The sequence below is a fragment of the Rhinatrema bivittatum genome, chromosome 2, assembly GCF_901001135.1.
Source record: "Rhinatrema bivittatum chromosome 2, aRhiBiv1.1, whole genome shotgun sequence".
Taxonomy (NCBI): domain Eukaryota; kingdom Metazoa; phylum Chordata; class Amphibia; order Gymnophiona; family Rhinatrematidae; genus Rhinatrema; species Rhinatrema bivittatum.
Window position 1 is genome coordinate 388,528,069 of NC_042616.1, and position 14,829 is coordinate 388,542,897.

The 14,829-nt window shown below is 43.9% G+C and overlaps 1 protein-coding gene across 1 annotated transcript in view; it reads left to right on the forward strand.

Annotated features, from left to right (window-relative positions):
* ADCY2 (adenylate cyclase 2) overlaps nt 1-14,019 on the forward strand; it is a 1,371,519-nt gene extending 1,357,500 nt beyond the window's left edge. The window contains exons 24-25 of the mRNA XM_029590013.1: nt 4,514-4,638; nt 13,597-14,019. Coding sequence (XP_029445873.1) covers nt 4,514-4,638; nt 13,597-13,752 — 281 coding nt within the window. The 3' untranslated portion in view covers nt 13,753-14,019. The remainder of the gene's footprint in view (nt 1-4,513; nt 4,639-13,596) is intronic.
* Nucleotides 14,020-14,829: the final 810 nt, after the last annotated feature.

Consider the following 14,829-nt stretch of genomic DNA (forward strand, 5'->3'; position numbering starts at 1 on the left):
CAGGAGATGGAATGTTGCCAGAAATTAAGTTCTGGTTGCACCCCTCTCATATACTGTGCACAAATGTTCCTGTACATGTTGATTGCTGGGTGGGCCATATTCTCACGTGTGTTAGCAGCTGGAAAAGATTACAGTCTTAAAAGAATTTTGGATAAAGTAGGAACAGGATCCCATCAAAGTTTACACTGATGGAGGTCAGTATTCAGTAAGCCGCTAAGCGGATGCAATAACCATCCAATTTTATCAGCTATGTGTAGGAAAATATTCAGCTGAACCTAACTGGCTATCTGGACAAACTGTGACCAGTGGATTTAATGTGTCTCCCCAGTAAACTTAGCCAGTTAGTGCCAAAAAATTATGTACTTACTGGCTAAGTTGTCTTTAAAAAAAAAACAAACAAAAAAAACCTGCCCCCTCTTCTCTACCTCTCTCACCACTCTTTAAATAAAATAATGCCCATCCCCCACCTCTCCCTGTGCAACCTCATCCCTTGTCACCCTCCTTCCCAGCACTTTATAGTGTAAAACATGGCCCCTCCAGCAGGCTTTCCCCCTCCTGAAAGAAAATTTCTAGGGGTCACACCAAACCTCTACCTCCCCGTTCCCTACTTAAGTGAACAGCAAATTGGACTTCAAATCTCCATCCCTCCTCTCCCCCTGCCAAAAAGTGGGAAGAGGAGAGGGGCCTTACTTGCTCTTGTTAGGCTAAATATTAAATGTCGTACAGCACGCGGAGGTGAATAGGCCAGTCCCCATTCAGAGCTACAGACGAGTCTGTTCACCTACAGGCCGATACAGTACAGTACCCCTTATTCAGTAAGGGGTAATAGCGCGTCAAAAACGAGCGTCCAACCGCCCCCCCCACCCCCGAACCTAATAGCGCCCGCAACATGCAAATGCATGTTGACGGCCCAATTAGGTATTCCCATGCAATTCAGAAAGCAATATGTGCAGCCAAGCTGCACATTTTACTTTAAGAAATTAGTGCCTACCCAAAGGCTGGCGTTAATTTCTCCGGGTACCGGGAAAGTGCACAGAAAAGCAGTAAAAACTGCTTTTCTGTGCACCCTCCGACTTAATATCATGGCGATATTAAGTCGGAGGTCCCAAAAGTTAAAAAAAGTTTAAAAAAAAATTGAAATCGGCCTGCAGCTCGTGGGTTGAAAACCGGACGCTCAATTTTGCCGGCGTCCGGTTTCCGACCCCGTGGCTGTCAGGGGGCTCGAGAACCGATGCCGGCAAAATTGAGCGTCGGCTGCCAAACCCGCTGACAGCCGCCGCTCCAGTCCAAAAAGAGGCGCTAGGGACGCGCTAGTGTCCCTAGCGCCTCTTTTTGCCGCGGACCCTAATTTAAATATTTTTATTTACTGTATCGCGCGCACAGGACACTGGCCTATGCGCGCACCGGGAGAACAGGCGTTCGCCCGCTCTCCCGCGACTTTTACTGTATCGGCCCGCTAGAGTGCAGAGAATAAATGTGTCCAGCTGTCAGCTCTCCTCCTCCCGCTGAGAGGCAGGAACACTTCTAGGGGGTTCAGGGGCTCGGGAAGTTGGAGCCTAACTTGGGCTTTTTCCTTTTCATTTGTTTAAGATTTGGGGGAGGTAAGGAATTCAGACAGTTCCAGCAAATTTTCTTTTGGGAGGGAGAGGGGGACTGGGAAAGTCTGCTGCAGGAGTGGAAAAAGAGGGCACCCATAGCCTTTACAAATTTCTATTTGGTGGGTGAGATGGAGCGAGCATTCGGGTGCCGCTCAGTGCTACTTTGTTTTGGTTATTCAGACCACTTTAGGACAGCTGTTTGGCTGATCTGAGTTATCTAGATAACTGTAGCTGGTCAGTACAGAATACCGGTACTGACCGGTTACAGATTAAGGGGCCGAAGCAATACAGGGGGCTCAGCCAAGCGCACTGTTTAACCCACTGTTGGCCGCGGGTTAAATAGGCGCTAATCCACCCCCTAATGCAATAGGGGGATTAGCGCCTATTTAACGCACGTCCGACGTGAAGTGAATGAGTTAGCGCTCATCCATGCAAATGCATGTGAATGAGGCTAATACTCATTCACTCCAAATGCAAAAAAATAAATGTGCGTCTCAGACACACATTTATTGCTCAGATATAAACGCCTGCCTGCTGAGCGCACTGAAAAAAAGTACAGAAAAAACTGCTTTTCTGTACGTTTTTAAAAGTAAAAAAAAAACTCTGCCAGCCGCTTTGAAGACCAATGTCGGCGTCGGTTTTCATAACCGGCCGGTTGCAGTAATGAAAACCGACCCCCTAATTTGCGTATTGCATGGCGCCCCCACCTTGCGTTAAGAAAGCGCCCGCTTTCCGGAAATAATATTGCATCGGCCCCTAAATGTGCTCGGAAACCCCCAGAGCACCACCTCTCTTAATCTGGGTAAAGTTTATTTGGGCAACTATTTGTCCAGCCACTAAGCTGAGGGGGTGGATTTCAAACATGGGGGTTTGTTTTGATAATGCCAAACGTTACCTGGACATAACCTATGAATATCAACCTCTTAGTATATTGGGATGAATTTTACTATTTTGTTTTGGGCACCTGAGCTGGTGATCTAAAAATATTTCTGTTTTCCAAGTGTTGTTGGATAGGCAGGGTTTTCTTGGTTACAGTCCATGATTGTAAGAATAGGATCCAGCAAAATGACAAGAAGAAAAACATAGGGGGTAGATTTTCAAAGGGTTACGCGCGCTGAGCCTACTTTGCATAGGCTCGGCAGTGCGCGCAAGCCCAGGGACGCGTTTATGTCCCGCGGCTTTGTAAAAGGGGCGGGAAGGGGGCTGGGTCGTGGGTGTGGCACCGATCCGGGGCTGGACCGAGGCCTCTGGCACAGTGGCTGGGCCAGGGGATGGCGTGCCGGCAGCCGGCCGGCGCGCGCAAGATACGCCTGACAGAGGCAGGCGTAAAAAATAAAACAAGGTGGGGGGGATTTAGATAGGGCTGGGGGGGTGGGTTAGATAGGGGAAGATGGGGGGGAGCGGAAGAAAAGTTCCCTCCAAGGCCACTCCGATTTCGCCAACCCTGGATTTTATAACATGCGCGCAGCAGCGCATGCATGTTATAAAATCGGGTGGTACATGTACCCCGCGCGCTCGTTTAAAAATCTGCCCCAAAGCACTTTATATAGTCCAGGATGTTTTATTTATTATTCTTAATGGGCTGTATTTTAAAATTCCACCCATCCAATACTATCAAGTTAATAGGAGGTTCTTTAGGTTGTGATTATGAACTTTTCTTCTCTATCAAAAAGAAGAGAAACATCTTGCTCAAAAAAAAAAAAATGCTGGAAAGGAGAGGAGTGAGATGATCAGGTTGCATAGTTGGTGGCAGAGCAGGCGTAGGCCCCAGTCATTTTTCTGGTTCATAGTTCCTTGATTTAATGAACCACAAACATCTTTCATACTTTTTGCTTGTGATTCTACGTAAGTTAATTTGAAGGAGCTAATGTTTTATGTATTACCTACCATCAATCCCAAATAGCATAAATCTCAGTCCGTCAGAAGCCAAGCGTGGATGCAGTGGAAGTTTTTTACCTTTCAGCAACCTGTGACAAGGCTTGTGGAGATAAACCACATCATGGATCAGATCATTCCTGGGTTTCGATTGACTGAATCTCTCTCCACTGGTTCAGAACATAAAATTTAAATTCAAACCATCGGGTGTCTCCCACACACTTCAATGATTCTGACTCCCAACTAAATTATGTTTAACTTTTCTTATGTTGGCAATGATATCCCTAATAGCTCCTCCATGTTAATCAGTTTAGAGACATCTATTCCCTCATGCACTGGAGCTACTATAAACTATTGTGGACTTAGGTATAAAACTTGCTCCCTTAACAGTAAAGGACAAGATTTGCTTGATTCTTAACGGATAAATGATATGATCAGTATACAATAAAGTATATTATCAAAACGTTAGCATTAGCCCGTTTGGTGCAGTAGGACCAACATATTGTCCATTAATGAAATCCTAAGATTAATATTAGAACTGTGTGACTAAATGGTACATGGACGAGATTAGTTAATTTTAAAATGTGTCATCTTTAAGATGGGAGGCAGATTGAAAGTCTAAGAGGATAATAAAGCTACAGTATTAATTATAATAAACATAGATGTCAGCAGGAAAGGGCCGCTAGGGCCACGCAGTCTGCCCATTTGTACCTTTTTACTGTGCTGTCACTTGATCTCTGATCTTCTCTCTCCTTCTGCCACTAAGTCCCCTTTGTGACTGTCCCATCCATGTACATATTCTGCCACAGTTTTGACTCCTGTCACCTCAACTGGAAGTCAGTTCCTGGTATCTGCTACCTTCTCAGTGAAAAAGTATTTTCTCAGAAAGAAAATACGAAGCCTTTTTTGATATTGCTATTTGTTGCACAAATAATATTTTCTTTTTGGCAACCTACAATACAATATAACTTTGAATAAAAGGGTTGTTGTAGTTGAGGCAACACGTTATTAATGTGTTTGTTCTTAATGTACTGTTCTAGGTATTAATCATGGACCTGTTATAGCTGGAGTGATTGGAGCTCAGAAACCACAGTATGATATCTGGGGCAATACTGTAAACGTAGCAAGCAGGATGGACAGCACGGGCGTCCTGGGCAAAATACAAGTATGTATTTACATATTCTTTTGCCTTTCTATAATAATGCATCACTCTTGGGTTTAAGTACTTAGCAAGAAAACTTTGAGATTCTTGTTTAAAAGGCTTGTGTTGTGCAGACCATAACTATATATAATGGGGCCAATTTTCAAAGAATTTATACTCCTAACTTTTGGAGTTAGGCTCCTAAATTAGCTTTTTGAAAGTTTTTTAAGGCCCTAAAAAGTGAGTGGTTATGGTGGGCGGGGTTAAGGTGGGGAAACAAGAGGTAGGAACTTCGCATTGATTTTCAGAACTAGACACCTAATTTAGGTTCCTAAATCTAGGCAAATAAATAGCAGGCCTAAATTTAGGCTTCCAATGTTTTAGGCCCCTAAGAAGGATCATATTAGCACAAGAACAAAAATCTGTCTGAAGTGGAGTGTATAGCAAAGCACATTTACTTACTTCAAGCTTGGATCACAAATAGCTGGCCAGCATGTAGGCTGGAACTCTTAGGGAGTTGCCTTGAAACATTTAAATATCAATAGGTGAACAAGTTTGTTGGTGAGTGTGATTGTGCAGGGGACTAGGAGAAAAGCACATGTTTTTAAAAGTAGCTGGGATGCAGTCTTATGGAATGGAGCTAAAAACATACAGCAAGAATCATACATTGCCACCGATCCTGCCTTGATCCTCATCCTCTTACTGTATAAATTTAAAATCTTGTTTAATATTTAGGCTTTTAGACTGTCCAGTTTCATTAAACGTTCTCCTGGCACACTCACAGCCATCTGACAATCTCAGTCACACAGGGGATCCATTTCCTTGGCTCTGTACAGAGAGTAAACTTGGTGCATGTACAAATTCTGTAATTACACAGAACAGTATGTGGACATATATTGCAGACATAGTAACAGACACAAAAAGGGGTTGAATTAGTATGTCTTTAAACCCTTTGTCACAGCAAACCCACATTAGCTCCAGTTCAATGAATTGCCTTAACAAGACCCATAATAACTTAACTAGAGCCCCCCTGTGTCCAGTCACAATAGTGGAGCTGATCTGAATACTCCTGGATGAAGAAGTAAACACTTTCTATTGTATGAAGTTAATCTGAAGCAAAGGTGAAAACATGCCAAACAGGAAGCTGTTAAAAGGACTCCAGTATAACATTATTCAAAGGTACAGGCTAGAAGAAAATGTCAGTATGTTTGAAAATCCTTTGTGGCGCTCTAAACTATGTCATCTTAAAGTGGAAACCGTTTGGCACCAGAACACTGCAGTGATCATGCAGTCCCATTTGTAGACAAAAGAGAGGTAGAACTGTGGAAGGGGGTTAAATTTGGGGGGGGGGGGGGGGGGGGGGGCAGGGCTCAGTGTGACCTCTCTTTCTTTCCCACACACCCAAACGCACTCTTCACACTCTTAAGAGCACCGGTGGGCGAGAGATGGTTAGGGATTGGGGATGCAGGATCGCTGTGGTAAGGAAGGGGAAGGCAAATAGAGAGGATGGGATGCTCTCTAACTCCTCCTCCTCTCTGCCCTGCTGATCCTGATCTTCCATCTCCATCCCCCCTCTCTATAAATTCCCTAGTGGTTCATGTCCCTCCCCCCCCCCCCCCGGCAGGGGTCCTAAAGCCCCTAAGTCTAACCCCCTATTCCTGGTGCTACTCGAACCTCTTCTCTCCTAGGAAAATCACCCTCTCCAGCAACTCTCCTCCTCTCCTTTCTTGGCCAGTAAAGTTCAGGCCTCTTCTTCAAGTCAGAATCAGTTGGCTCACTTCTGTCTTGGGGGGGCGGGAGCAGACCAGTGTACACTGTCCATTGTCCTCAGACACTGTGGACAGGAGTGTGGGGCCTGCTCTTTTTCTGCTTGGAAGGGAACCATGCCACATGCTCTCCTCACTCACGCTCTTCTCTCTCCCTCCCTCTACCACATCCAGTTCTATCCCCTCCCCTCTCCTCCTTCACTCTTTCTGCACTCCCTCCGATCACTTTACTCCCAGTCCCCAAATCTGATCATCTTATGCACATCTAGTAGTCCCTCCAAACTCCTCACTCACGCCCTGCAGCATCTTTGATCCCCATGCAACCCACAGCCTCTCCAATCTTTTTACTCACTCTCTTTCTCCTCCCTCTGATCCCTTCACTCATTTCCCCTCCCCACATTCTCTCATTTACTCTCTTGGTCCTTGATGGCAAGATGAGCAGGAAGCCAACACATCCAGGAGTGGCAGAAGCTGTGGGGCTGACGGCATTTACTTTGTGTCTTTTTTTTTTTTTTTACCTTGGTCACCTAAATTGTGCTGGGAAGCTGTACAAAAATCAAAGCCATGTAGCTGCTCTCGACTGAGGGTAAGCAGCTCCAACATTCTCTGTTTCCTCCAAGGGCTGGGGGGAGGATATGATCCATGCAACTACTGGCTCTGGTCTGTTTCTGCAGGGGAGCCAGAATTGTTATGCACTGCTGGCTCTGCACTGTTTTCTCAGGGCCCAGAAAAATGGTGGCAGAACACTGTTCTGAGTTGTTCTGCCAGAAATTAAGCCCTCTGTAATATTCACAAAAAAGTGGTTGAATGAGTACAAGCTTGAAAGTTGTGTGAGCAGTAGTGCCTCCCCCAAGTCCATGACTGTGAAGCCTTGACAATTGGAACTCCTGCTCACAAAGTTTCAAACTTGTGCTGATTCAAATCCTTTTTGAGTCTGTTCTTTGCTCTACAATGGCCGGCGCCATCTTGTGCTCCTACCATGTGACAGGAGATGACCAATGGCACCGGTAGCCCCTGTGACATAGTAAGGGCAAAGGCTATTGGTGCCATTTTGAATACTGGCAGCCAACGGCCCGAGTGCAGGAGATCGCTCCAGGACCCCCACTGGATCACCAGGGACTTTTAGTAAGTCTTGGGGGGGGTCAGGGTGGGGGGTTTATTAGTTAGATATGTTGTATTCGGGGGGGGTTCGCCCTACGTTTCGTGAGCCCATGAATACAACGAATAGGGACAAGTACATTACGGATTGCCAATACATCAAAAACGAATGCACACCCCTACTGAATGAGAGGGTGTCAAGAAGGAAGCCTCTGATGAAGAAAAGCCATATTATGTGCCACATCATATTTATGAAAAAACACTTAGGAGACATTGCACATGTATGGGAGAAGGTTTTATGATGTGATGAGACCTAAGTGGACCTTTTTGGTGTCAATGCTATGTGATACGTAGAAAGATGGATGGTGCAAAGTACAGGCTGATGCTGGAGGCAGAGGTGTGCTGAGGGAGGGGCGAGGAGGGCATTCTACCCCCATGACGACAAGGAGGGGGGTGCCAGCATCTGTGCGACTTATCAACCTCGTGAATAGCACCTGTCAGCGCAGTCGCAGAGAGAAAAATCCATGCATTGAGTTGGGCTCCCTGCCGGCCCACTGCTCATGGCTGGACCGTTTCTTCTTCTCTTCGGCCAGCAGGGAGCCCAAGCTCTGCTGGCTGAAGAAAAGAACGTTTTCTAGCCAGGAGCAGCGGGCTGGCAAGGAGTCCAAGCCCTGCAGGCCAAAGAGGATGCGTTCCATCCAGGAACAGCAGGCCGTCAGGGAGCCAAAACTCTGCCAGCCGAAGAGAAGAAGAGACGTTCCAGCCAGGAGGCACTACAGCTGTCAGGGATCACGTCCTGCCCAGCAGTCCAACTAAAGGAGGGTCCCATGTTGGCAGGGGATCACTCCTGCAAGCCTGCTAGAGAGAGTATTGTGTATATGTGTGTGTGTAAGCTTGTGTGCTGAGAGAGAGGAAGCATGTGTGTGTGATCGAGAGAGGAAACACATGTATTTGTGTACTTGACAGAGAGGCAGCCAGTGTGTGTATCTATGTGTGTGCAGGAGTGAGTGGTATCCAGCATGTCTGTATGCCTGACAGAGAAGGAGTCAGAGTGTGTGTGTTTGGGTGCATGTATTAGATGGTGGTGGTGTATGGGTGTGTGTGTATGAGAGTGGTGGTGTTTGGGGGGGGGTGAATGAGAGGGTGGTGTTGGTGTATATGACTGTGTGTGTTTATGTGAGGAAGAGAGCCTGTGTGCGTGTGTGAGAGTACCTGTATATATGTGTGTAAGAGAGGTTGAACTTTGTGCACCCTCCTCAACAATCTCAGGAGGACTGGAAATCTAAAGTTCCCAGGTATGGCCGGCAGGGAATCCAAGCCCTGTCAACCAAATATATGAGCAGAGAAGGGATGGGGACTTCAGGATCTTCTTTCCCACCCACAGCAGGAGCAAGAGGCCCAATGAGTCCTCCAGAACGCTCAGTCAGAGAAGCCCTAGAGTTTGAGAGAGCTTGTTGAGTAGAGTAGGGGGAGAGCAGCCTGTGTGCATGGGAGAGAAAGCCAGTGAGTATGAGAGCTTGTGAGTGTGTATATGTGAGGAAGAGGGAATCAGTGATTGTGAGAGAGCTATGTGTATGAGGGAGAGAGAGTCTGCGGGTGTATATCTGAGGGAGAGCCCCAATGAGTGACTGTGCGGGGGGTGGGGGGGGGGAGAGAACTTAAGGGAGTTGTGGAGAGCGCCAGTGAGTATGAAAGAGCCTGTGTGTGGGGGAGGGGGAAGAGAGCCTGTGTGTGTGAGTGGGTGAAGAGGGGGAAGTGAACCTGTGTGTGGGAGGAAGGAGAGCCAGTGATTGTGACAGAGCCTGTGTGTTTGTGTGTGTGAGAGAGGAGGAGTGTGCATGAGAGGCAACATGTGTGAGAAAGAGAATGAATAACTTATGTTAGGGAGTTTGTGTATACGAGAGAGAGAGAATAAAGTGTGCACCCTCCCTCTACTCCACTAATCATTGACAATCTCAGGATGACTGGAAATCAGAAGTTCCCAGGTTTGGAGAGCTGGGGTTATTTTTTTTACCACGTTTGTTTTAATTATTGGACTTTATTTGATGTATCTGCTGTTTTGACATTTTTTTGATGTTTGGTACACTTTTAAAAATTTTGAGTTATTAATTTTTGGATATTAGTCAATTCATCAACTGTTTTGAAATAGGTATTTTTATTTATATGGTTTTTATATTTATATACGGTTTTTATATTTCTTGATTTTATTGGTTGATGTTTTATGAGGAATGGAGTTGTTTGCTTTTTCCATTTTTGCACTATATACAGAGTCCTAAATTGTTGCAGTTTCCAGTTCAGTTTTTTTCTGCATGTTTCTGTTTATATTTTATGGTCTCTTGATTCTGCATTTGGTGAGGGTTATCTATATTCTGCATGTGTGACCGAGGTGAGGTATTGTGCTGGCATGTAGTTTCTGTGTACAGATCTATAGCAGCTTGGCTTGTTCTGCTCTCTTAATAGGTGTATTGGTGTTTTAGGGCCCAGTATAATAACTGCAGTGTTGCCTTTTAGGGTTTTTATTATTTGAGTGCTAGCAGTTAGTGTGGTTTTGGTTTGGGAGGTGTACTACATTGTAATTGTAATTGTTTACTTATGGCTTTCCTGGTGGTCAAGCCTACACCCAATACATATTACAATATGAGTGTGTAAATGTTAAAATTATACGTTTGTGGAATGCCAAAGGAAGTATCCACCCCAGGTGCCAAACACTTCAGGTACGCCTCTGGTTGGAGGAAAACCTGTTCCAGTCTGCCATAGACCTGGGACTGGGGAGAAGATTCACCTTTCAGCAGGCAATAATCCTAAACACAAAGTAAAAACATCAATAGAGTGGCTAAGGAAGAAAGAGAGTGAATGACCTCGAGTGGCCCAGTCAAAGCCCAGACCTGAACCAATAGAAAATCCTTGGCAAGACCTGAAGTCTTCAGTGCACGGATGATCCCCAGCCAACTTGCAAGAGGTTAGGTATTCTGCCAAAAAGAATGGACAAATAGCCACACCATCCTGGTGGTGTTACTGCTGCAAAAGGAGCTTCTTCCAAGTATTGAGTCAAGGGATTTGAAGACTTGTGCAATCAAGACTCTTTCATTGTTTGTTCTTAATTTTAGAATATTTCCATAATTATTCTTTCAGGATGAAAGTGTAGAGTACGTTGTATAGATCAGTGAGGCATACAAATAGGTGGTGAAATCCAAACCACAAAGTGGATGCAGTATAGCAGGTCAGGAGACAAACCAAAGCTACACTGTGCTCTAAAGATGCTGCTTCTAAATATTTGATAAGTGCCATTTTGCAAGTCTGTGAGTACAAATCCCTGAAAATGCTTTGTTACTAAATTCTGTGTGTATGATTACTATTTGACCTGGTCCCTCCTGATGCAGTCTGTCGAAACACGGTCCGTGTTGGGGGACCGCTAATGTGTTTCTTTATCATTGAACTCTGCCTTATCATATTAATAAAACTTCCTGAGAACAGCATAAACTGGTGGTCTTACGTTTTGTTTCCTGACCTCCTATACTACTTATAGATCAGTGAAACAAACTCCTACTCTAATGCACTTTGATTTGTAGATTTTAGACAGCAGAATGTGAAAAATGTACAAGGGTGTGAAGAGTTTTACAAGGCACTGTAGATTTCAGCCCAGGGGACCACTTTTGGAAATGGTGGGGGTGGGGATTTCTCCACCACCTTTTTTTATGGCAGGAGCCTAGGGGATGGGGAAATCGGTACCCACTCTGCATGCTGAGTTTGGGGGGGGCGGGGGCCGTTATTATCTGACTAACTTTAGGGCTGCTATTTTTCCTGACCAGTGTTATCCAGATAATGTTTCCTAGCTAGTGCCGAATATCAGGGCTTGATGGGTAAATTTAAGCCATGCCCCAGAAGGCCTCTGCCCTGCCTCTTTTTTATCCAGCTAAGTTTTAGCCAGGTCATGACTCCAGTTAAAACGTAGCCATTCAGCAGGGCAGGATATTTAAACTCATGGGCTGTCCCAGAGAAACCCTTATGAATATCGACATGTATATTACTAACCTATAGTAACAATATAGAAACATAAAATATTATGACAGATAGAGTCCACATTTGACCAATCCCCCTCCCTGTTGCAATACCCTAGAATGCTCTTGATCTCCATCACTTTCTCATCGCTAAGGATCCCCTGTGCTTATCTGATGCGTTCTTGAATTCCTGTAGTGCCTTTGCCTTTCCCACCTCCACTGGAGATTGTGCCACCCTTTCATGAACACTGGTGTCTCTGGTAGGACCCCACTCTCCCATTGATTGCCATTGGGTGTTCATATAATATTTTCAGTCTGGGTATTATTCCATTTGCAAACTGACCCTTTATATTATATAAACATGAGTAGCAAGCAATGCAATACTCAGCATTCATTCTTTTTCTAACCTGCTTGCCAAACGTATTCTAGTCCTTTCTGAGTTTCTGCCATACATTGGAAATTCCTGTCATGCTCGGTATATTTTTTCTTTGGCAGCTGAAGATTATTAGATTTGCTGTAGGAAGCATGGTGAAGTGCTATGCCATGCTGCACTCCTATTTTCCACTAGACTAACTTGTATTATCTTGTGGAAAAACAGACAGGATAATGTAAGCCTTTAGGGACAACTATGCACTGTACTTCAGCTCATTGGTCCACAGCCATTCTATTTGAGGGAGAAATATCTTCCAAGGAAGAATCGCAAACTTAGTGTAAAACACTGAATTCAATTTCCGGTGTTGTAACAAACTTAGAGGAAGTGAAGGGAACACCTTTCTTCAGTATTTATCCCTTTTTGTTTTTATTTCAACAATGATTTGTTTTGCTGTCTTTGGGACTCCTTTATTTAAACTCTCTCCCCATCCATTTAATATACGGTAAGTCAAAACTGCAGATTAGATCAGTTCAGGTGGTATCCTTGGGTCATGAAAGCTTATATTGTGCACTGCACAATATAAGCTTTCATGACCCAATATAAGAATCGGCATAGAACAATGTCCGAGCCTGCATGCAGGCGGAACAGGCAGGCCTTTCTTCTGCAGAGTTCTGATTAAAATAAAAATGCAAGCACAAAACCCTCTGTAGGACAGAACCCAGTATTCCCAAAGTCGGCTAAGATATCTTTTCTTTTCTTTTTTTTTTTTTTTATACCATGAAAAAATGTTGCAGAATGAGTATTTCTTCTAGCAAGGCATTTACCCTTCAATTTCCAATCTGAAGGAGAAACCAACCTATTTTTATGTGGCATCGAAAAATAGTGGTAAGATTGTAAGGAAATGTATTTGTGGCACCCATGTGCGCAGGCATTTCCAATGTCTGGAGATTTGCCAGAGCCATCACTAAAAAGTATTGCACCCTCCCTGCTCATCTCTTGCCGGTATCGTCGGCAGCCTGCATTTGATATTCAGAGCTATATTTCTCATCCAAATAAAACTTTTAATGGAAGTTCATAATATATAGAGCTTGTCCTGAGCATGGTCTAGAGTTATTATGGAAGGTGACAGCTGCTGCTTCTCTGCAGTACAAGACAACCTAAAAAACAGAAATGAAAGATGAGGCAAACAGACAAGAGGATCTTTTGCTGGCATTTGAAGAGGTGAAGTTCTGGAAAAATAAAGCCATGGCCCCCTTGTTAATTAAAATGTATACAAACATTCCAGGTAGTAGAAATACCCCTTTCATTGGAAGTGGATCAATAGTTTTTCACTTTTGTTGCAGCAAATAATTATCCTCATCTGCACCCCATATCCAAATTTATTGGCCCATTGCTACCACAACAGCAAATGAATTATTATAAAATATGGCCTGTTTGCCAAGAAATGTGCAAAAAAGTGTCGACTGTGACCTGCGCGATTATTAAGAGAATTCTGGCACAATCAGCTAAAAGTAGTTCTGGTACTAGAATTCTTCTCAGCTAATTATAGACTATAAAATAGAATTGGGTTTTAGTGCAGGTCATCTGTTTATGGAGCATTCAGTATATTTTCAGTGTGACATTTTCGAAACTTCTGTATCTGGACTTCATGATTTTTTTTCCTTTGTTGAAGTGTATAAAAGATCATTTCTATCTTTACTTCTGTTTATCTACTTAAGCATAACTGGATTTTCTCCCTTTATTCCAGGTTACAGAGGAGACCAGCAATGTCTTGCAAATGCTGGGGTATACCTGCACTTGCCGGGGAATAATTAATGTGAAAGGCAAAGGAGACCTGAAGACGTATTTTGTACATAGTGAGATGACTAGATCCCTTTCACAGGGGAACGTGGCATCCTCTTGAGCCGCAGTGTTGGTCTGCCAGCAGTAGTTCTCAACAGTATCCATTAACCTGACCTTACAAACATCGCGGTATTTGTAGAAAGATTGAGCCCATCCCTCCACCATGCACGGTTTGGAAGTTTTCACCAATTGTGTCTCATAGCCCATGACATGTTGAGAGCACCTTGTCAGCATTGTTCTCTTCCAGAGACTGTCCTCACTCATAGGACCAGATTTGTACAAATGTGTCAAATGTTTTGATGCCATTGTCTTTTGTAAGGTTGATTCATTAAAGGTTTATATGTACTTTGTCTTACAGATACTGCCTCTTCTTTTATTCTTTAAACCTTTTCACAGAAATAATTGGTTGAATTTGTGCTAATTTAACCATTTTTCTAAGACCAATGTATGCTGTATTCTTTTCTATTTAAACTTTTCTTAATTGCTCAGTAGCTGGTTTTGTGGCTCATTAGTATTGTATAAGACAGTGGTTAATGAGTTCTTTCAAATTTCTTTCACCTGAAACTTGCACAAGACTTTAAATTTGTGTTAACTTTTTTTTTTTTTTTTAACTTTTCAACTTGGTTTTTTTTCCACTAAGGATTTATTTTCTATATACATTATTAAATTAAGCCAATGCTAGTAATGTTGCACATTGAGGTGGTCAATATTCAAAGAGCCCATTTCCACAGGTAAAATGGTGTTTTATTTGTGGAAATGGCTTTGAATATTGCATCTAAGTTAATGATAGGCACAGCATGTACTCAATAACGGGCTCTCCCTAAAGGGAACTTGTGCCTTTTATCCTATATATGCTGTGCAGCTCATAATCCCCTATGCTAACTGCTAAGTGCAAAGGGCAGTTAACATGAAGAGATTCCTCCCAACAACACAAAAAAAGCCTCTTCAAGGGCTGAATAAAACTCATCATCCAAAGTCAAGGCCTCTTCAGGGCCCCAACCAAAAACTCCACCCACTTCCCCTCCCACAAACCAATAAAGAGACCCTGCCGGAGACCTCACAATCCTTCCCCTGATCTAACAAACAGAACCATCTGGAGGCCCAGGTATGACCCCACCCCCACCTGCCTAATGAAATA